The following is a 24,859-nucleotide window of genomic DNA, read 5'->3' on the forward strand; positions in this document are numbered from 1 at the left end:
CTTGGGATTGAAACTTACTAGATATTTTCCAAAAGTTACATCTCTCCAATCAAATATCGTTAATACTAAATCCTTTAATTATCTTTTACATTTCTTGTCTTTGTTTTCGTTAATAGCTATCAAAATTTGGCGGTAAAGTCCTGGTTTCGGGTAGGCCTAAAGTTTCTAAATGTCCTCGATAAAGAGTATCTGTCCTTCATTAAGTATTTTTTTTAAATTTTTAGATCTTGTGTCTGCCAAATTGAGTGGTCATGAGATAGTGTCATATATTCAATTAATTTTGATATTTTTTCGTAGGCCATTACCTTTTTTCTAAGCTGGTTGAACAGTCATGTTGTTTCCAAAGTGTTTTAAATGCAATTATAAAAATAATGTTCAAATTTGTGTAATTTAAAAATTATATATTTGTAATGACTTCATCCTCACAGATCGCGTTCGTAGAGTAAAAAATTGAGTTCTATAGAAGGTTTTTTATTATATGTTTCAAACATAATAATCTGACTTTTATACCTAAATGGTGAGGATAATTATGGTCGACACTAAGCCCTGAAATTATGCCTAGACCAATAAATTTACTACTAGTTAAAAACATGTTATATCGTCAAAACAAAAAGATTAGTTTTAAGATTGGGAACGTTCAGAGAGTTCTAAGAATTTCAATCTGCTGCCATCTACGTTACGTACTGTTAGCCGCCAGAGGGGGTACTTCAATCAACTACGAAACTGTTTACCATCTGGTACAATTTTAGCTTAAAAAATGTAAGTTTATGTGGATATTTTGTATTATTGTTAATGAATAATGTTTGAAATGTTGAGTTTAATACTAAATTTTAAAACATTAATCTTTCATCGTGTTTCATTTTTGTCTAAGGTCGAAAGTTACATTCAAGATCACCCTCACTTCAGATCCAAAGTTACCCTTTAAAGTGTAAGTTTCTCCGCTTCCATGACACTCAAGATTTATTTACCTGGCTTGGCCTAGGCCTGCTTTTAGGCCCTAGCCTTAGTTAGTGGTATGCCTGTATAGACGAATTTCTAGGCCAGATTTTTGCCGGAGGATAGGCTTACATTCCCCGCGCAGGCCTTACTATACAGTCTGAAGTCAATAGGTATGGACTTAATCCTGTGTAGGCCTAGGGCCTATGCCTACGCCAAATTCTATGGCTAGGCCAGGCCGGATTATGACCGGTAGAGCCGCCGACAAGTTGAGCCGCCGGTCATTTCTATGGAACGCCAAGCGCGTCTCTTAGTGAATGTAGTGCGTTAATTGCGGCGTATTTCTATTAACTTATTCGTTCTTGGTACTGCTGTTGTTTGGGATGTATTTCAGTTTATTTACTCAATTATTTCAATTTATTTAATACTCGGTTTTTGCACTGATTTATTAAATATTTTTGGGACGTATTTCAATTTATTTACTTGTTCTTTCTTTCGTTTTAATTTAAATTTTGTGAGTATTTGCTCAATCAGCTTGCCAGACAGTAAAAAAAAATTCCATACATTCTTATCATTTATCAATAATTTAATTAAATAATTTAACAAAATAGTACAAATAACGAATAAGTTAATTGAAATACGCCTCAAACCAAACGTAAATAAACACATTTTTAATACGATTTTGCAATTATACAACTTCATTTATTTTTATAAAAATGTAGTACATAGAATTACATTTTTAATACGATTTTGCAATTATACAATTCATTTATTTTTATAAAAATGTAGTACATAAAATAATCAAAATTCTAATTTCCAATTACACAATTATACATCACAAACGGCAATACGAGCAAATCAACGAATGACAAGACTGTGGGATGAATATGTAGCTGGTATCCGGGGGGTTCATTCACTGATGACATCGGCAAGCCGACTACATTCACTCAGAGACGCGCTTGGCTTTCCATAGAAATTACCGGCGGCTCAACTTGTCGGCGGCTCAACCGGTCATATCCTGCCAGGTCAAGGCCTAGTAGGTTAGCCTGTTAGGCCTAGGCCCTATCTAGTATTTAATAGTAATATGGGTATGTTAAAAAAAAAATTTTAAAAAGTAGATTTTAATCGAGTATAAATTTAAGACATCAATCACACTGTAAATAGATGATGGATGAAAACAAATTTGTACGCCATGGCTAGATACGGTACCGTATTTCTACTTCTTTTCGCTAAAGGTACGGTAAATGGCATTACGTCACCATCACCCAATGAAGTGCCAGAATGTGTGCGACGTCATTTTTTGAAGACTGGCATGGCATGGCATTGCATATCACCCGTAATGAGCGGTGGAAGGAGAACCATGTACTGGGAAATTAGAACACAAAAGTACAATATTGTTTGACTTTACTGTCATCGTTAAATAGGCATATGGTTCCAGTTTATAGTAAAGAGATTCATTTAGCTAGGCCTTTATAACCATTATCAAACAAGGACTGATTTCTGTACCAAAGTCTTGGCATTCCTCTAGGGAATCCGCCTCTTTTGTCTTGCTTTTAAATTCTTCACTGGTGAAGGTACTAGGCCTTGCTTGGATTCTTCTTTTTGCGGCGGCCCTGCTCTAGCGACATAGGTGTAGGTGGCATATATCAGTCATAAACACTGTCTTACCAAGTCTGAAGTTCTCAATCCCCACATTCCAAGTTTTAGTCCAAGATGCTAATTATCCGACCAATGCACAAAACTTTACGTAGACTTCGTCACTCTCATGGTGGTACAGAATCTAGGCCTGGATCGAGAATGAGTTTCCCCTTCGTGATTGGGGCCTATTAATTAGTGTCAAATTTTTCAAACCTACTTTTGATGCAGGGCCATTTAATGACGGTATATAAAATGCTAGGCCTGTATGAATCTACTTGTTTACAGTATATTCCATTTTTTTATTGCAAGTGTTAATTGTCATTTAAATAGATTACCAAAGACTAGCTAGTGTGTGTGTATATGTGGCTTGGCCTAAATCCTGAGGATGATGCCTTGCTTGATGGCTATATAAATGACATACGACTCTTATTATTGAGTGGAACCCAATTTACGCCTATTTTTCGATGACAGTATTATAATAATATACTGTACTCTCTTTGCCTATCTATAGTCATCTGCTAATCAAGTACATTTTTTCGCTAGTCACACACTGTTCACCTCACATGACAAGCACTAAAAACTGAATATACACAAGAAGATGCATAAGGCCTCCTAACATTTTATATACCGCAGTACGGTTTTAAGGGAGGTCTGCATTAAAATTATTGGGAAAATTTGACACAATAGTAATAATCACGAAAGGGAAACTCATTCTCTCGATCTAGGCCTAGATTCTGTACCATAACAGTGACGAAAGTTGTGCATTCAAATTGTATGAATATTTTGGTCGGATTGTAAAGCGTGGTATTATTTCGAGTATATAAGACTTTGGATGTAGGGATTATTAGTTCAGGCGGTATGATCACGGAGGAAATAGGCTAAGTTTATGACTGATATGCCACCCAGATCAGTGTCACCAGAGCAGCTGCCGCGAAAGGCAGAATTCAAGCAAGGCCGAGTACTGTAGGCCTTGCCTGCTTAGATTTTTCGCCAAGCGAACTGATTTTAAGCCTAGAGGACTGCCAAGAGTTTGGTGGAAACAGTCCTTGTTTGGTAATGGTTATACCAAATTTATACAGGCCTAGCTAAATGAAACTCTACTAAGTGGAACTATGCGCCTATTTATCGATGACAGATACTAAGGCAAACAATATTTAGTTTTTGATCTCCTAATTTCCCAGTACTGTACATCGTTCTCGTTTCACCGCTCATCGCGGGTGATCTGCATGCCGGTCTTGAAAAATGACGTCACGCACATTCTGGCACTTCATTGGGTGATGGTGACGTAATGCCATTTACCGTACCTTTAGCAAATTGAAGTAGAAATACGGTACCGTATCTCTAGCCACAGCGAAATTTGTAACCCTTCTTTGACCTTTAATTTTTAATCTGTATGTTGTTGTAGGACATCAGCAATATCCAATGAAAAAATGCATATTGAAGAGTTTTTAAAACTCAACACACCCTAACTTACCAACTCCGCAGGGCAAGCCCACCATTGAACAAGTGACTAAAGCTAGGAAGCGTGACATTAGAATTTAGATTTGTAACATACCTATATATTAGCAGTAGGTAGGCCTTGTACCAGAAAGAAGAATACCTGGCTGTGATTTGGCCTGACGTTTATTAAGAGGCTTAGGTCTAGTACCTAGCTAGCTTGTACCAATGCTAGATGTTGTGTAGACCTAGGCCTAGTCTAGTTGGCCTATTTTTGATCTAGGCCAAGAGCAAGGCCTATGCTAGTTCATCAGATTTCATTTACGCCTAGATAAGATTTTGACTTACTAGGCGTTATTTAATATAAATAATGTATTCACCAGTCCATAAACCTAGAATTAATCACAAATAAATTGACATCAGTGGGTTATCTGTAGGTCCCTGTAATTTGTTATTAATTATGATTTTATGCGGAGTAGGCTATAGTACAAGTAGTAGCTTGACCCCATTTGGGGAATGCAGCGAAAGAAGAAAAATGAGTTATGATTTTATTAAATTTATATTACAGTAAATTGAACAGTTGAATGTGAAAGCCAGGTCAGAACAACTTCCTGGATGAATGATGGCTATTCACATTAACCTATTTTTTTGGCTATGACGTTTAGATTGTTAGGTATAATTGATGCTACAATACACGAAGCTCCACCATTAGGCCAAATAAAATAAATTGTATATTTGCCCTTCTTTTTTTTTTAAATTATAAATGGAGGCAGGTGGAAAAATTTTTTTAATTTTTTATTTATTTTTATTTTTTTAAATACTCATCAGATGGAATAAAAATATCCCACAGAGGCCTAGAATGGCAATATCAAACAACAACTTTAGACTAAATTGTAGTGCATCTGGTAAAAAATAAGGATAAATTCACTCACATTTTTTTTAATTTGGAAAGAAAAAGCTAAAAAAAACTTGTTTTCAGTTTTTTTGTTTTTCCTATTTTTTTCAGTGTGTTAAGGGCATGTGGAGGAGGGCGAACAAACAATTTTTTTTGGCCTTATTAACAAACACGACGTGGTGTAAACATCATATTATTATTATGTTTACATACATGATAAAGAAACTATTAGTCCTACTGGTATGGACTGGTATACTGGCTAACTTCCTACTCGTCTCGAAGGTTGTACTGGGTTCTTTGCACATGAGCCAATTGCATACACTAGGCCTAAGGTTTATAGTCCTTATCCGAGTAGATTTCTTCCACCACCAGAACAATTTAAATTGTTTTACCAGTCGAACTAAAATTGCTTATTACAATTGTCTTTTTTATTGTTTTTTTATTTTTTTATTTTTTTAGGTTGGGTGTTCCAGAAACTACACCTTTTACAGCTGTCTTGAAATATGCTGCAGAAGAGGTAATGTAATATGGAATTGTATAATAGATACTGATTTATGATTATATACTGTGTATATAATACAGTATAATTTGGTAGGCTATACCAAATTATATAATTGATTCTTTGTGATTTTATTTTTTATATTTTTTTTAGAATTAAATTAAACACCCCGCCTTGAGATTATGGAGGCGGTTTGGCACAGCAGGAACAGTTTGGTTTCCCAACCTCCAGGTTGGAGTTTCGATCCTTCGCTGTGCATTTCGCTTGTTTCCTTGAGCAAGGCGCTTTATCTGCATTGCTTCAATCTACCCAGCTGAATCAATGGGTACCAGCAAATTGCTTGAAGTGAACTAGCCTCCTTCCCACTGGGAGCTTCATCACACTCTCATCTGCTTCACGCCACTTGATACTAAGGATAAGCTCCAGCCCTATGGGGGCCATAGTGGCTCGGCAAGAATTTACTACCTTGGGATTATGCTACTGTTACTATTAGTTACCATTTACTGTTTCTGGCAGTAATGTCAAAGCTCAATACCAGGACCTGAGTAGTAGTTGATATAACAGTGTGCACACAATTACAGGAATATTTACTAAAACTTATACTAATTTCTGTAGTGTGTATAATTGAATCATTACTTCCATATGGACTAAAATCCCAGCTTTAGTGATCCTAATTCATGTTCAGATAAAGATAGGAGGATAACCAACACTTAGAGTGCCATTGTTCTGAATAATCCGTGTGGAACTTAACTATTTTAGTAGCCATAATGAGGCGTTTAGTTCATATCATTCCACAAGGACAGGGGCTAAAATGAACCGCGGTGTAACCCCTTCTCTTTCGAAATATACAATGGGTTCTTTAAAGTGCACACAAGCCAGATGTGTACACTGGACCTGTTTTACACTATAAATCCAAAAAGACTTGCTTCTACCAACCGAACCCCCTATGCGAGGACCGCCTTGAACCAGCGTCAATGTTAAGGCTGTACTTAGCTGCACCCCTGCCCTACTACTCCCGCACTTGACTCACTCATGTTCAGTACCGAGCATTCAATGTATTGATCACTTCAGTGCAATAACCTGAGAGCTTTGATGTATGTTGTGAAGAAATGGAGAAATGGAATTTCAAGTGGATTTTTCACATTATTTATATGATAATATAGTCTTATAACAACAGTATATTTTTTTTTTTTTTTTTCAGTTCCGGGTACCGCCAGCTACAAGTGCCATCATTACTAACGGTAAGAAAGGTTGTCTTTAGGAATATTACTGAGATAAATAATTTCATGCCAAATCATCAAGGAATGAAGGAAATTTATTGTCGACTATACAACAAGATACAGTTAAATTTGTGTACATGTTCTAATGCAATGGAATATATGATAATATTAGTTTAAACAATAGAGAACATAAAGAACACTGATTCAGTTTAAAATATATTTTTAAACACCAGGAAATTTTAAAAGAATGACTAATTATTACAGATATATTGTGTAACAAGATATTGCAAATTGAGACTTAACTAAAACCGAGAAGAACCAGAAGGGCTGCTGGTGAAATGTATCCAAGTATACCATAATAATGTGTAGCAAAAAAAACCTCCCCCAAAAAAAAAAAAAAAAGAAATAAAATAAAAATAAAAAATAATAAATATATAAATAAATAAAAATTAAAAATTAAATAAAATAAATAAATAAATAAAATAGATAAATAAATTAAAAAAAAAAAAAATAGTGGAAAATTTTAAGTATTCCAAAGTTAGCCAACCTGAGTCTTAAGAGTGTAGGATGCATTCATGCTATCAGCCAATGCCCTATCAATATTGAGCTGTCCTAGGCCTAAATTCCTCTCTAACTTCTGTATGCCTCAAATACTGCAATACCACATATTGTCAGTTCCTTTGCTTTGTTTTGATAAAGCAATTTTGTAGAACACGTATTAGGTATCTTTAACAATCTTATTGTTGTTAATATTCAGTGTTATTATTTGTTGCTATTGTTTATACTATTATTAAATAGACATTCATTGTTTTTTCCCTCTTCTTAGATGGAATTGGAATTAACCCCCAACAAACCGCCGGCAATGTATTTCTAAAACACGGATCAGAGCTTCGACTTATTCCAAGAGACAGAGTTGGATTTCGTATATGAAGTTAAAACGACCAAAAAAAAAAAAATTATTGTACATTTATTATGAATTTTATCGTATATATTCAAACAGAATTTGCAATGAACATTGCATGGGGTGCTCATAGTTGTCATTACCTTGGTTCTAATTGGGCAAAATTACTCTGTGGCTGCTGCTTTCTGCAAACTCTATGGCCTACTTGAGATTCTAAGCACAAAGCCTTAGCCCAGCTGTGCCAAGTACGAACTATTCAAAAACCTAGCAAGAAGCTGCTGATTATGAACATTTCCTGTGGTATATATAATAAGTTGATATCATTATCTGTCCTATTTCGTGACAACATTTTGTATAACATGGATATTCTCTATATCAATGGTACAGTTAACCTTGATTAAGCCTTCGTTGCCTATTACTCGAATAATTTCTAAGTCGATCTTAATTACGTACCAAATTGTTGTGTTTTCACTTAATTAACCATCTGTAAGTCAAATTTTATCTAAGTCAAACACTTTTCCAATGCCATTTTGTTTTCGACTTTAGGCAAGTTCAAATGTAGTTTTACAAAAAACAAATCTTTTAATTTCCCCCCCCCCCAGGCGACTTTGTGGCCCTTTCAAAAATATTTTACCACGAAAAAATTGGGCCCTGGCTCATAGTTTGCTGAACTTCTACCGTAGATCACTTGTTACAGTTATCATATGGTATGGTACTTAATGAAGAATGACATGGTTCTCTTATGGCACCGTACTCAATATTATATGGCATACTGTAGATTACGTATGAAAATTCCATATATGGAATAAGGTCACATGTCAGTGATCATACAGCATAGTGCTCACAGTGATATTGCCATTGATGTCATGCTGTGTGGTAGTGATCTATTATGCATAGGCCAGAGATTATGGATTTGCGGTCATTAACTCTGATCTGTGGCATAAATTTCTAACTGAAAAGTAATACTTGGCATAGTGATCTCAGGGTACAGTACATTGTGATCATTTTTATGGTTTTCATGCTGAGGTTGTATATATTAGATGCTACTACAGATGTTGATTTATTATTAATACAACACTGTATGACTTAATGATCAAAAGGTACAGTGATCGCACATCATGGCGATTTCATGTGCACCTTGAGCACTACTGCAGCAGTGGATATGTGTGCTTTATAAACCTTATTATTATTTGTATTATATCTGATATCAGTTTTTTACCTATGAATGCTAAGTTACTAATAATAATAATGGTATACAGTATTATATATAATTATGCATTCATATGCAGGAATTATATGGGTATGCAGTTAAAGTCAGGCTCCGGAGAAAAAAAAAATTATGATATGTTGTAGAACTGATTTTTCTAAGACAGAAAAAAGTTGTTTGATGAAAAACTGGAGAACGGTGAATGAGATACAGATTTTTTAATATTTAAAAATTGGGGGAATAAGGTGTAAAAATGGGCAGTTACGCCCCTTTTCCCTCAGTTTTTAAATATTAAAAAATCTGTATCTCATTCACCGTTCCCCAGTTTTTCGTCAAGCAAATTTTTTCTGTCTTAGAACAATCAGTTCTACAACATATCAAATTTTTTTTTTCCTCCGGAGCCTGACTTTAAACTTGCATAAGTTGACTTTGCAAAACTCAAATAATGTCTAAGTCATTCTTATTGTACATGCCAAATTGTTGTGTTTCCATTAATTAACAAACTGTAAGTTGAATTGTATCCAAGTCGAATAATTTTTCAATGTCAGTTTAATCTCTCTAAATTGTTTCATCCTTGCTACTCCCAGGATATAAACGCCCCTTCCACACTGGAGATATTTACATGAGAAGCTCTATCAGACGTAGACAACTCTCCCCCTCCCTTCCCCAAGCTTAAAACAACATGTGTGTGTGTGTTAGACACGCGTATTTCGAGGCATGTTCTGATTGGTCAGTTGGTAAGTGTGATTGACATTCCGGAAGGAAGGATCCATTCTCTTGACACTATGATATATTTTTTATCAACCTAAACATTCTCACCTCACCAGATATGTAAGGTATATGTGGTTATTATTGAAGTATTGGGCATTGGACACTTTTATATTACATTTCTACAACCATTTTACTTTAATGTATTCATTACCTTACTGTTCGCTTGAGCAGTCCCTGTCATATGATTCTATCTATAAATTTTATTTAATAAGGAGATCTTAAATAAATACAGTAATGAAGAAAAGGTACAAGAGTTCTTGTTCTTGATGTATGCAAAGGAAATTATGTTTTGTAATGACGCAAATATTCACTGTTTCAAGGCCGCTCATTGTAAGGTTCCAGCAATTAGTTGCTGTTTTGTTCCGTTACAGTGGTTTTATGTTCTGCCATGTTGTCATTAATCATTTTCTGTTGGACACAGACAATGCTTCATTTCCATTAATTTTACTAGCCAGTGGTTACAAAAAAATCTGATAAAGAAAACTATAGTTGGCATATTATTGAGCATGTATTCTTTTTAACATTTCAGTCATTACTAGTAGGATTTTTTTTCGACAACCCATTAAGTCTCAGCTGAGTTGGCTTAAGTGCACCGTATTTGTACTCTCCTAAAACAGACCTGCCAACTCACCCGATCCTGTTGGGTGTCACCCGATTAACAAATCTCCAGTTCTCCCGATCGATTGTAATTTTCACCCGATTTCACAGGCCACCCCACCTCCCCAAAAATACTCCGATTTATGCATAATTTGATTGATTTGATCGTTATTTTTCGATGTATTCGCCGCCTGCTCGCTTCGCAGTGCATTAAACAAGCAGGTATTTTCAATTTGAATGTCGCATTAACGGCCAATGATTTGCTACGTGATTTTTTTTTTTTTGGTATCTTGCATAATCTTTTGGTTATTTATGGAAACCTCCAGATTTTTTGGTAAATCTCCAGATTTTTTTAAGATTCTTAAAAAATCTCCAGAATTTCATAACCAAAGGGTTGGCAGGTCTGCTAAAATGAAGAATAATAACTAATAATGTTTACTACTGTATAATGTTTATTTGTTAAATCAAGATTTTGTGGTCTAATAGTTCTCTCAAAAAAGCCACTCTTTTGACGTGTTTAGAATATGCCTATTTTATATATATATATATTTTTTTTTTTTTATATGAAAAATTTGCGAGTACTGTACTGATATACTTAAGTCAGCTGTGTACAAGTTGCACGTATGGTTTAATCTTAGCATGAAAACAGTTTTTTTAACTACCGCTCGAGATTTCGAGCTTTCACCGTTTGAAAACGGTAAAATCTAAATCAGAGGCCTTGAGGAGCTCCTACCTAATATTCATCAAAATATTAATGTTAAGCGCTTTTGATTAATTTTGGAAATGTGCTCAATTAATAAGTATTGTTATTAGGAATCGATAGCGCCACCATGCGTCACTGCATTAAACCTCCAGAAACAACACAAAACAAATTCTGTCCGAATTAGTGTTAATATTAGTACATCTACCTTACTTCAGACCATCGGACATTCCCATTTTGTTTTCCCCAAATGCATTTTCTTTTGAATGTTTAAATCCTTCCTAATAATTAATGACCTATCATTTGTCCGTGGCGTCGCCTTTCTCCTTATCGAATATTTTGTCTTTGTAGTAGGGAGGTTTCGCACGCGAATGCGTACGGTTAGTGTGACAGATAGGTCTTCATTTTGACGTCACATACTCCGGCCTGCTATCCGCTAAACATGTGGACGACACCCATATCTCGCTCACTACACGTAAATGAAAAACGCTTGGTGTAATTTTTGATTTCTAGTAGGATCTTTGTTTATTTATTCACATTTTACGGAAGAGTAAAAAATAATTGTATCTTTGAATACGTACGTGCCATTTTTGTGACATTTGAAAACAGCAAATTACGATAGGATGCGTCTCATTTTGGGGTATCAAAACGTCAGTGATTCGACCTTGGTGGTGTCGGGATTTTGTGTAGGTAGGCCTACTTAGGCCTACTTGTAGCATATAGAAAATAGAACATTTTCTATTTTCTCTATGCTTGTAGCCAGGCAATTTTGGGTGATAAACAATAGGGCCTATCACAAAATAACCAACATTTTTGGGCAACAAAGTAAGTATTTTTCGGCTATAATTTTCAAATTCAATTTCCAAAACCTTACATATACTAATACAACTTTGAGAAGCATGATGAGAGAAGAGAACAGAGTATCATCCACACCCACATCTTGAAAAGCTTTCTGTATTTCATGGTAATGAAATCATAATCAAAGTTCTGTTTTTAGCTTCAAGGGTTTGAAATATTTATTAAGTAGTACAAAAGACATAGAACATCATATTAAGTGAAATTGACAAAAAGATAAACAAGATACATAAGCCTATAGCATTTAATTGTCTGCTTATTTCAAGTGGTATCAGCATAGTGTACTGATTTTATATATATATATATATATATATATATATATATATATATGTTACATAGGCCTATTTAGATGATCAATGTATATATATATATATATAGATGGCCTATTTAGATGATCAATGTATATATATATATATATAGATATATACAAATATATTTGCATATATATAGACCTACATTATATACACATATATACATATATATATATACATATAGATATATACATATATATATATATATATGATATTGAAGAGAGTTAACACTGTTGAATAAATATAATATAAATCATCAAAGGTACATATAAAGTGTTTAAATAAGGACATGATGGAACATCGTAGACTTTGTTCGTTGAAAAGCTACAGGGTAGCCTACGATGTTCCATCATGTCCTTATTTAAACACTGTATATGTACAGCACCTTTGATGATTTATATCATACATACACACACATATATATATATATATATATATATATATATATATATAAAAAAAAAATATCTCAATTTTTTGTGAAACAGTGCTCAATCCCACTGAAAAATCTAGTAGCCGAAATATTCGTTTTAATAAATTGTGTTTAGTGTTTCTGAAGGCAACATTTTACGTACGCCCATATCTGAGTTTGTATTACCATTACACAGTACCGGTACCGGTATTATATTGGGATATATATATATACATATATACCGCAAATCAAAACAAGGTAATACCCATTTGAAAAAGATTATAGACAAAACAAACAAATATACGTGGGTGGATATTACATCTCGACCGAGATATGAAAATATATTAAATGCATGTTATCAATTTATGAATAGAACCTCTTGTGCAATAGCTACTACTTAGATTAAAGCCAGTGTTTCAAGCACAGTCCCAGAGTGTAATGAAAGTCGGGAAAAGATAGTTGAATGAAACCCTGAAGGCATCGGTGCATAGCACTCATCAGAAATATGAGATCCCGGTAATAATCTTACAAATTATATGCAACGTTTCGAATGAATTAATACAGCCAGTGTATTAAATTTTAAGCTATTTTTAGCTCCCCAAACAGCCAGATTGCAAGGTCACAGTTCATTCAAAGCTGTTTCTGTCGTACACATAGGTAATTGGGTAATCATAGATACATTTAAGTATAGTGTGACCTGACAGTGAGATGCGCGACCCAGCCCATATGATGAGCTGCGGGACCATTTTGACCTGGGGTGGGAGTACCCGACAGTTCCCACCTTGGGTTACAGGTACTTAACATAATAAAACAACACAATAAAATAAATATATGAATAAATGTGGAGCATTAGTTTCAAGTTAGATTTCTCTCATGTTAATGGCGAAAATGGCGTCGGGTTGAACGCATTTTGCAACGATGGCAACGTAACAATGTAGTACTTTATATGATTAGAAATTGGTTATAGGATATACTTATACTTGAATTTTGTCGTCTCTTGCAAGATAGCCTACATTTGTCTGTCATTGACTGGTAAAACTAAACCGTTGACTTCACTGCCTAAATAAGGGTAAACGTTGAGTTGGAGTGATGTTTTGCCCTACTTGACGTGTTGTCGTACCTAATACTCGGTACGTTCCCAAATATCGAACCCACGATCTCCAGGCAACTAGTGGAGGTCGTAGGTTCTATTCCCACCGGAATCACTTGCAATTTTTTTTTGTCTGTGTTGCGTACTGAGTATTCGTTATGAGAGCACGTCAGATAGGGCAAAACATCACGCCTATGATATTTTCCTGACGCAAACTCGCATCGAAATAACTGTCTGTGGTTGTTATTGTAATTTGAAAGAAGAGAGATCACTATGGCTGCACAATGTTTGGACCTCTGAAAATTAATTCACTACAAAAATACTTAATAATAAAAGTAAAAATTATTATTTGTATTGTATTTTATTTTTACATCAAATGGCTTGAACAAAGCACTATGAATTAGTTTCATAGTGCAAACTGAGTAAGCGATGGCTTTCTTTAGTAGATATATGAGATATAGATTACGATAATTAAGATAAATCAAATCATTATAGAGAATCGCTACATAATCAAACTTGAATACACAACATTGCAGTATAAATGTCTAAATAAAAAACAATAATAAATAATTTTAAACAATAATGATGTGGTGATGGTGGTGGTGGAAATGACTACGATGATAATGACATGATGATGATGATGATAAATTGCATATAGACTTATACAATGTTTAGTTTAGCTAATGGTGATTCAGTTGACTCATAAATACACAGTGACTGGTGATATTTGTTCCAAAGAAAGTAGCTGAACAGTCTAAAATTAGAAATAGACCAAAGTTTTGGCACTAAATCATTAAACACCCAGATTTATGGTAATCAACCAGAACGAAATTATTAATCTGCAATTAAGTTTTTCCCTATGTAATACTGAGAAACTCATAAAGTTAATTGGTTCTAATCACAAAACTGAAACTAACATCAGATCGTTGTAAACATGACTGTGTTACATTTCATGATAAATTGACCACTTAACTGAGTTTATACTGATTTGTTTTAAACATAACCTCGGGGAAGTACCGCAATTAATCGACACACAGTACTCACATAAGTAGTACAATAACCAAAAATCTTCGATTACCTAATAATATTGTCAGAAGAACGAAAATTAATAACTTGCAATTATTTTTCCCGATGTGATACAAAGAAATCATTAAATCCTAGTTTCCCTAAAATCCTTAAACCCAGTGGCTCGGGCCTTCGGCTATAGTTACATCCATAAATACTTAGCCCCCCCCCCCCGTCGGACATCTTATTTCCCCCCATACATTATATCCTAGAGCGGCCACTTCCCCTCCCCCCGATTCGACCAACCAATCACTGCATCGAAAGCTGTCGGCAATAGCGTGCAGCGATTTAGTTTGTTTTGATTGTTTTATGATAGACGGGCTAGCTTAAAGCCCTGTCCGGAATCAAATTTTATTTGACATTTATGCCCATATGTAGGCCTAGTTATGATGTGCCTACATATAGCCATGGTGTGATGTCACATGTTTTTGTCAAATTAAATTTCAAAACCTGGACACGGCTTACCTAGTTTACGGTAGCTACGGTATGTCCCTGGTCACAAGAACCGCTTCTAATATTACCCACGGTTATATGTCATTTTGAAAATCGTATCAAAGCGCATCATGTTATTATTTTACCTGTTGTATACCGGCGGTAATATTAAAATGATTTTGCAAGTATAATATAAAATATGGCCTAAAGCTTGAATACCACACAATCGCTTCACGCTATCGCCGATTGCTGCTAATACCCCATTCAGACTAGCTTCGCATTGCGATCGGTTGTAGCAATTGCGACACCCAATCGCACCCAATCGTAAAGTAAAATCGTGTCTGAAAGCTCACCAATAGTAGTCGATAAGTAATCGATTTCGCAATTGTTACCCGTTGCGTTTGGGTGCTACAATCTTTATTACTCCCGATTACCACGGAATCCGATCGCAACGGATTTCACACGCACTGATTAGCTAAGGTCAAACAAAACAGGCATAAACAGGACGACCTATATCGTTGCTAGTGATGTAAAGTATCAAAGTAAAAAGTATTAAAAACAAATGTTGTCGAAGTTTGCGAATGGTTGCGAAAAATTCGGATTACAACTGTTTACCACCGATTACATTGCAACCGGTGGCAATGCAAAGCCTTGTCTAAATAGGGTATTAGTTGAATCAAGGAGGTTCCCAATTGCGTGATGGGGGACAGCTACGCAGTGCGAGGATTGCAATGGAAACGCTGTAGCGATTGTGTAGCGATGGTATGTAAACCAAACTTAAGTCGCCAGTACATGCTACAACAAAAAAAAAAAAAAGAGGGGGTGGGGGAGGGATACAGCCAAAATCCACAACAATACTGTTCTATATGAATGCAACGGTATGTTATAAAAGGAAATTATAAGAGGTTGTTGAAGAAAGCCACTTAAACAAGATTTCCTTCATCGACTGTTAATAATTCCGTTCAATATCATCAACCACTTAACTATGAGTGAGCACAATAATGTATTGACCTGCACTCAATAGAGTGCAAGCTATATGTGGAAAGAATATCGTAATCAGTGTAGGAAATCAGAACAATAGGAGAATCACCTGCCAACGTTGATCTACTAATCCAGAGACTTAATCTAGAAATACCTCAAAATAGGGTCGCCTATACTGTGAATGCTCCTTTTCTCTACTTCCTGCTTCTCAGTGATGTGTCAATGGGGTGCTGGGAAAATATATAAAAACTATATAAACATTCACTTGAATGTTCCTCTAAAGGCAATATGTTCAAGGTAACTGTTATTTCTAGTTTTCTCAAACCATAACTGTCATTTTGTCTAAGAAGAATAATATTGTATAACATTTAATTAGGAAACAGAGTTCTAATAACCATAACCTCGGGAACCAACCAATGAGTACTGATATCAGTAGTAAATAGAAGAGTTTCAATCACTAGGCCTAATCACTGCTCATATCAGGGACTCAAGTCCCGAAATTAAAATCCTTCATTAGTCATGGCGTACATAATATGTAATTATATTATAATTTGAGTAAGGACCAAACGTTTGTGGTGATTTAATCATTCAGACTGGTACACAGATTTGGAAGAAATACCGAATATCGTAGCACAATTCTTTAGGTGTCTCAGCAATATTGATATTTATTGAGTTCCTATTTATGTGCTTTAAAATATAGTAAAAAAAATATGTTTACACTAACACGAATCTATAAAATATTGGACGAGGGCTTGTCAGGCTGCAAAAGCAACACATGTGAGAATTAATTGTTCAAATTACGTTAGTAGGCCTACAGTAGGAGGGAGCAGAAAACGTACCACTTCAGTAACTGCGGCTGATACAAAAGCGTATGGTATGTTCACTAAATATAGCGGAATAATATTACTACAAAAATAATCACTAAAATAAGTCAATACGTGACGAGAATATGTAGATCTTTCACAATGTTTTAGCACAATTGTTTTTATTTTAGCATTACTGTATTATCCAGTTTTTCTTACATTCTTGATCAGTATCTCACCTCATTTTGTCAACACGACAGTTCTTTATTGAAAATGCAATGAGGGTGCTTCTTTCTTTGAGTAAGTTTAAAGTTTAGAAGCGTTATAGATGTTTTAACGACTAACACTCCGGTTTCGAGACAAGAAATGAAGTTGGATGAACTACCGTATCCCAAGAAGTCTGGACAGAAGCTGATGTAAACTGTTTTTTAAATTGTTTTTGGGTCTCTTTCCAAAATTTAGTGTAGGCTTATTCAAATGTGTCTTTCATTTGCACAAAGGTCTTTCTAAATCATAGTTTTTGCGATGATAATGAAATTTAATCAGAACGATGATTATATAAAGGTCTATAAAAACAAAATAAAGAGTAATTCTTAAACAGAGTCTGCCCCATTCCAATATCTGTATTTCGTTTTGTTCACACAAAGTAATGCCCTGGAAGTCACTTCTATGTAGTCAATTACATTACATTGTTTTATATATTTGTTTGCTTGTAAGCCGTAAAATGTTTGCACCTAGAGCTAAAACTCGGTAACATTACACGCAGGTAATTATAAGTAAAGGGGTGTAGACCGGGAATCGTTAGAGTGGTAGGAACACTGACCACAAAGAAAAACTAGAATGGAACGTCTACGAAAAAGAATGTGTAGGGGTGTAGGTATGTGCATTTAATAGTAAAGCCATGGACACGCAAGCCTGCTGTTAAAATAAATATTGTATGCACAACACACTTTACATAAGACTAAAGTATACGATAGTGAGTGATTATGGTTTTCAAATTAAAATCTATGCGTTTCGCTGACCACTTTATGTTTACAATAAATGCATCCGTCTTACCGAACTAGACCAACACATTCTAAAAATAATCAACAAAAAGAATAGAATAGAAAGAACTTTAATGACAAAATATATTTTATTGGACACTTTTTTTGGGTGAATCGACAAATAAAATCTCTTATAGAAAGATTTTTTTCTACTATACTGTAAGCTCAAATATTAATGTTAAACTAAATGGGAAGCTAAGCTAACAACATATTAATAACAATTCACAATATTAATGCCAATTAGCCGACAAAAATTCCGCAGCAAACAATTGGCTGTTTGCAAATTGGCTGTTTGCAAATTGGCTGTAGGTATATTGGCTGTCGGCGAGTTTATCTGCCTGCAAATTTATTGTCGGCGAAACGTCCAGTCGTCGAAATGACTCATCGGCGAAAGTGCATTCGTCCCAAAATCTGTAAGTGACAAGTCAGTGGGTGAATTGCCATTCTATATTCGTCAGATATTTTTGCAGGATAAAAAAAAAAAACAAAAAAAAATTATTTATTACAACTATTTTGATCATATTTTTGTTAAATAGCTTGGTGGCTAAGACGCTTGCCTTTCAATACCAAGGTCCGGGTTCAATTCCTGTCAGTGTTGCAGGATTTTTTCACGACAAAAACAACGTCACTTCCTAAACCTCATATTGAGATTTAGTTTGTGTAAAGCATCGTGTGTGTATGTTTGTCTTGTGATAGGAATTGTCATCTACAAGTAGGACAGTGATATAATATTCACTATTGACAACTATTGGTGAATGTGTTGTGCACTTAAGTAAATGTAAATAAAAGTAACAATAATAATAACAATAATAATAATACACTAATAATAATGATAATAATAATGATGATGATAATAATAATAATAATAATAATAATAATAATAATAATAATAATAATAATAATAATAATAATAATAATAATAATAATACAACAATAATGATGATAACACAACAGATCGTATCTTCATCATAGGCGAAGCCTGTATTTAGTCCAATAAGTTACGGTATGGCCTTAACGGCCCCAATAAGACATGTTTCGGCAGTCCACTACCATCGTCAGTTATCTATTGCACGCAGGCAATCATTAATATAGGGGGGTAAAAATTAAATGTTATGCATGCTAAAAAAAAAAAAAAAAAAAAAAAAAAAAAAAAAAAAAAAAAAAAAAAAAAAAAAAAAAAAAAAAAAAAAAAAAAAAAAAAAAAAAAAAAAAAAAAAAAAAAAAAAAAAACTAGCACTACCTTGGACTTCAGGAGCATATTTTTTTGTGTTATTTTCCCCTTAACATCATTTTCTTAATTGTTCTCTAATTTCTAAATTGTCTAAATTCTAATAATAATAATAATAATAATAATAATAATAATAATAATAATAATGGCACTCAGTAGAGAGCATATCTCCGCCCACCCCAAATCTTTTTCTATAAAATAAATCTCACAAAATATGTTCCTAACTTACTTCAACAACCACTACCACCCCACCACACTTCTCCTCACTCCTCTTCAAATAAGCACAGTAACTCACTTAAACACTTTTTATTTCAAAGAGGGAAACATTATGCAAATAGCCAATGGTTCTTAGCGTCACAGGTTTAACCTATAAAGATGCATTTAAAATATTCCCAATCAGTTTTCAAAATCTGAGGTTAGTAAATGTAGAACGCTATACATGTTAACTGTAATTGCACTAATTTTAATAGGCCTATTCATCTGCCGACGGTATATGGTAAACCTACTATTTAATATGGTCCTCATATCGACACCCTACCTCGGATCGTGACCAACATTTTAAAACTTCTTCATTAAAACATGACAAACTATTCTAGAAAGCGTCATTTGATCCATTTATCCATTTTTGAGATATTTAGATCAGGGACCTAATGGCCTTCAAATGCAAATTCGAATTTGGATCGACACCAACACTTCATAATTTCTCCCTTGTATTTTTCATTCATATCAGTTGATAGGTTTTGAAATATCTGGTCTTTGACGTTTTCCTTTAAATGGTCCTCATATCCACACATAATTTACTCCGGATGGTTACCAAAATTTAAACATTTCTTCATCGAAACACGAAAAACTATTATAGGTAGTGCCCTTAGAGCCATTGATTACTTTTAAAGATATTTTTTTAAATGACCCTCAAATTTACATCTGAATTTGGATCATCAATAACACCTAATAACTTCTTCTAACGTGGTTAAATTTTCATTCAGATAAGTTGACACGTTTTTGAAATATCTGGTGTAGAGTGTTTGCTCTTAAATCCATTTAACTGGTCCTCACATCCACACCCTACTGTCACCAAAAGTTAATCATTGAGTTATACCTGTTATTTTCATTTATGCTTGTGCATCCGTTTTTGAGATAATTTGAACACACAACAAAACACGAAAATTTGACACACACACACACACACACACACACACACACACACACACAACTAACACGACTGAAAACATATATCTCCTGGCGGAGATAATGATAATGAAAATAATAATAATAATAATAATAATAGTAATAATATTAATAATAATAATAATAATACTAATAATAATAATAATAATAATAATAATAATAATAATAATAATAATAATAAAAATGATAATAATAATAATAATAATAATAATAATAATAATAATAATAATAATAATAATAATATAAATGTAAATATATATATCGTCGGGGATCAAACTTCATGATGAATACGTTTTGAATTTTGTAACTACTTAACTAGTCTTATTTTCAGGTAATATATTTGATCTTTATTTAAATTTAAGACTTGCTAATTTCTTTTATTTGCAGATTTGTTTATTACTGTGGATTCATAATTCAGTGAAGATTTTTATTTAACATGATTAACTCTACGTTAAATCAAAAAGTGTTTAAAATGATAAACATTTTCTTTAATATTTTTTGAAATATTTATCACGCTTTACAAACTTGTAGACCTTTAAGCATTGCTAATTCTATTTAAGCCATTAGTTTTGCATACGATTCTCCATATAACTTAAAGGCATACGTGTAACCAATAATATGATCCAGCTACAGGCCAATTTAGGTCATCCATTCATTTCTATTTTGATGAACGATTTAGAAAGTGAATTCGTTTGTAATCCTGAATTATTATTATTTCTGTATTATTATTATTATTATTATTATTATTATTATTAGCAGCAGCAGCAGCAGTAGTAGTAGTAGTATAAATGTTGTAATTATTATTAATATTAATTAAAATTATGATTGATATTTATGCAATTAATAATATATAATTATTATCTGTATCATATGACTTTTATACTAATTCGATGGTTAATTTTACTTTTGTATTTGTATACATTAAACAACAAAAAACAAATGATCGTACCTCAATAATAGTTTTGAGTGAATATTTTATGAAAATCGTTAATATACAACACTCTAATTCCTGATTTGTCCACAAATGCACGTGATGAATTGTTTGCACTGGGTATAATCCGGCCGAAGATTTGAGTAGTCGACGTTGTTGATTAATGCAGTTGACACGATAAACGCACGATGGCTCGGCTCTTCAAGGGAATATTCAAGACTTATCTTCATTACATTGGTGTACTTGACTTTAGGAACGATACCGTTTCTTGGCTGGAAACCACAGATAAATTCGACGTTGTCCTTGCTATTATTATTTGTTTGATCTCTTTGGAAGTTGTGATCTCAAACGTATTAGTTTTACGCACGCTTGTCAAAACCCCTCGTGTCCGCACTAAGAAAAACATTATTCTTTGTAGTTTGATATTATCCTACATTGCGAATGCAATCGTTTGGTGGATACTTCTGTTGGTTGATTCCACCATTATATCGATTCGCCTGAATTACTGTCTCGTTGCAATATCGTTTCTTCATATTCCTACCATTGCGATTGATCGATACATTGCTATTGTCAAGTGGCCTACAAGATATCCGATTATGATGACGAGAAAAAGGTACATCTACATGTGTGTCTGTCTATGGCTTAGTGTCATGGTCATGTTTGCTATGTTCACAGCAATCGATCCGTTTAGATTTTACGGAGAACATTTGGCCGCGCAAGTACTATATTTATACACGTTCATTTGCATTGCTTTCGTGTATAAACGAATCTACTCCTTGCTGGCAAGAAGAGAACGTAAACTTAACGACAAGAAAATTTTGCATTCTATAAATCGCACGCGTCATCGTCTAGGGTTATTTGCGGCAATATTTGCTGTTATGTTTATCTGCCATACGCCTATGACTATTCTTTGTATAATTGCAACAATCGGGGGAATCCAGATATGCATTAACCCATGGTTTTACTGTTTTTTTGTTGTCGGCTGGTTGTTTTTAGCATTTGCTCCCGCAATCAATCCATTCGTGTATGTTTGGCGTTTGCCCGGTTTTCAGTCTGCGTTCACAAATAGTGTTAAGCTAAGAAGTAATAGGACACTCTATAGACAAACAATGCCTCAATAAACCTCATATGCTGAATCATAATTGGAACTAAACTACAGTATAATTCTGTAGGGACTGTGTGTGAATACAATTTGAAATTGCGATAAGCTTTCTAATGAGGGATTGTACTTGCAGGTTGATTTCGTCACTTGTTTTAGTCCTGCCTCCAGAAAGAGAAAGAGATTTCTCTATGATGTGGCTGTGATCTTGAAATCCATTCTAAAAGAAGGCCAGGAACTAACTACTTTCAGACTCATGAAATTGTAATTTAAATAGCACTTAGACCTGTCACCAGATATTAGATTGAATATTGACAATTATATTAATTAATAAGTCTCACGGCATTACTGGCAAGGCCGCTAAAATCTCAATGCTTTAAAGTCCAATTTAATTGACATATTCTAGTTCCTTTTAAAATGTCATAAAACAATAAAGAATTATATAATAAACATATCGATGGCTTTCCTTTTATTGTTAGATAACGCGTTTTTCTGAAAAACGAGTTTTAAATCACCTATTTTAACGAATTCTGTATCGCTAAGCTCCACTTTCTGAATCTGACCCGCATTTGACTTTTTTACCGGATATGACATACACTCGGTACAACATAACACAGGATGTTCGCGGGATCGCGACTCTTAGCAACACAAACATATTAGGTAGTAGGATTCACGGGTTTACGATATTCTCAGTTAAGGCCTAGAGAACATATCATGGGAACGAATGCCTAGTGTTGACTTTTTTAATTTAATTTTATTTTATTTATCAGGAATCACCATCATCAGATGTTGTTATGCATATAGCGTATCATAGACAATGACAATGGAGAGTTGATAAAACGTTGTCAATTGTATTTGTATTAACTACAACAACATTTCTGACTATTGCTTTGTTTTACAATGGATATTTCTCCTTAAGTACTGCCCTGTTCAATACTGTTGCTAAAGTCAAAAGAAAAGACAGCGTAAAATTACGTCTGTTGGACTGCACCTGCGTTTTATAGATTTTTCAGTTGTTAAGTTTGGTAGACAGTCCGGAATATTTTATTACGACTCTAAATCCAGCTTTGTGTACAAAATAAGACTTAGGCCTATGGTGTGATAGTTCACATTACTTTTTGACTGTGTATGACAAGTTACGGTGACTAATATTTTGAGGTATATTTTATAATAAAGAATAAAAAAGTAAAGTTGCAATTTGGATGTTTAGATATTAAACATTTAATCACTACTAAATTAACCCCATTTATTTCTAGGACAAAGCAACAGCCAATGAGTTGAATAAACGGAAACAAGCAAAAAGACTGACACAATATAGACGATGATCCATGTGAGATACTGCATAAGTCCTAATAACATCAAAGTTGTTGGTTTACATTGAGTTCACATATTGGAATCTAATCATACACTTCTTGTACATTCAGCACATCCAATTTCCCAGGTAGTCGAACACGGTACATTAGTGGAGAGGATTTTAAGAATTCCTGAAACCCAACGCGGAAATTGGTATTTTCCAGAGAGATACTAATATATTAAAAGCAAATATGCTGTATACCAATTAAAGGTATGGCGAACTAAATTCTTACCGGTGTGCATATTAAAAATGTTGTATCCCTTCTCCTATCGCATTTCGTCGCTGAGAAATAACGTTTCTAAAAAAAAAAAAAAAAGAAGAAAAAAAAAAAGAAAAAAGATCCAGCCATTGTTTCCCACAGCATTGTTTTTTTTTTCTTCTTCTTCTTCTTCTTCTTTCTGTTTTTGTTTTCTTTTTCTTTTTTAATTTCTTTTAATTTTATTTATTTATTTATTTATTTATTTTTGTTGTTAAAGGAAAGGGTGTGGTTACGCCCGACGGCGTCTCATTCTCAATAATTGTTCCCTAGTTTCTCTCAAGAATCTCTTCTCTGTCTTAGGAAAATCTGCTGTATAACATATCAAAAAAGCCTGTCTGTTTCAAAACTAATGAATATCAAAATGGCTATGTGATCAAATTCTGAATAACCTTAATTATGGCAAACATATTAATGACATGACTAGCTAATGCCCGTGTGATTAAGTGATTGGAATATACATTGTGGGGATCATTATGAAATGAATAATGTTCAACCATTATATACCTACTAATGCCAGAACACAACTTAATCAAAATGTATATCGGCATTAAAGATGTATAAAATAGTATGAGCCTATACGGTTTATATCTCCTTTATCACTATGACAACGGTGTTGAATTGTACTCCTAGTGATCACATTTATAATTTAGGGCTGACATACACATGCAGCTAATTTTTGTGACGAAACAGATATCGGCGAGGGCGCGCGTCACATACTGCAAACATTGTTGCACTAATAAAAGTAGGCCTTCCTACATTACATTGGCTACGTTCAGACTTGAAAATAAGCCAGGCTTGAGTTAAGCCAGGCTTGAATTAAGCCCGGCTTAACTTTGCCGGGCGTTCAGACTAGCCAGGGATTAGCAAGACGCGAGAATTTGCATAATAATGAACCGTAACCAGGAAACGTGTTTCAAAACATTGCTCGCGAAACGTGCGCTCGCTCACAACGTACGTAATTGAATGCTGATTGGTCATTTTGGTCATTTTGTTACAGGAAGAAGTCAGTG

At 34.0% G+C, this 24,859-nt stretch overlaps 1 protein-coding gene across 1 annotated transcript; it reads left to right on the forward strand.

Annotated features, from left to right (window-relative positions):
- The first annotated feature begins 633 nt into the window (after nt 1-633).
- On the forward strand, nt 634-7,571 carry LOC117103572 (ubiquitin-fold modifier 1). The gene is made up of 5 exons (XM_033244152.1): nt 634-759; nt 872-928; nt 5,366-5,423; nt 6,607-6,646; nt 7,452-7,571. Coding segments are annotated over exons 1-5 (261 nt in total). The 5' UTR covers nt 634-757; the 3' UTR covers nt 7,556-7,571.
- The last annotated feature ends 17,288 nt before the right edge of the window (nt 7,572-24,859 follow it).

This window comes from Anneissia japonica, unplaced genomic scaffold, assembly GCF_011630105.1.
Source record: "Anneissia japonica isolate Jap-2015-1 unplaced genomic scaffold, ASM1163010v1 scaffold6792_len961167_cov158, whole genome shotgun sequence".
Taxonomy (NCBI): domain Eukaryota; kingdom Metazoa; phylum Echinodermata; class Crinoidea; order Comatulida; family Comatulidae; genus Anneissia; species Anneissia japonica.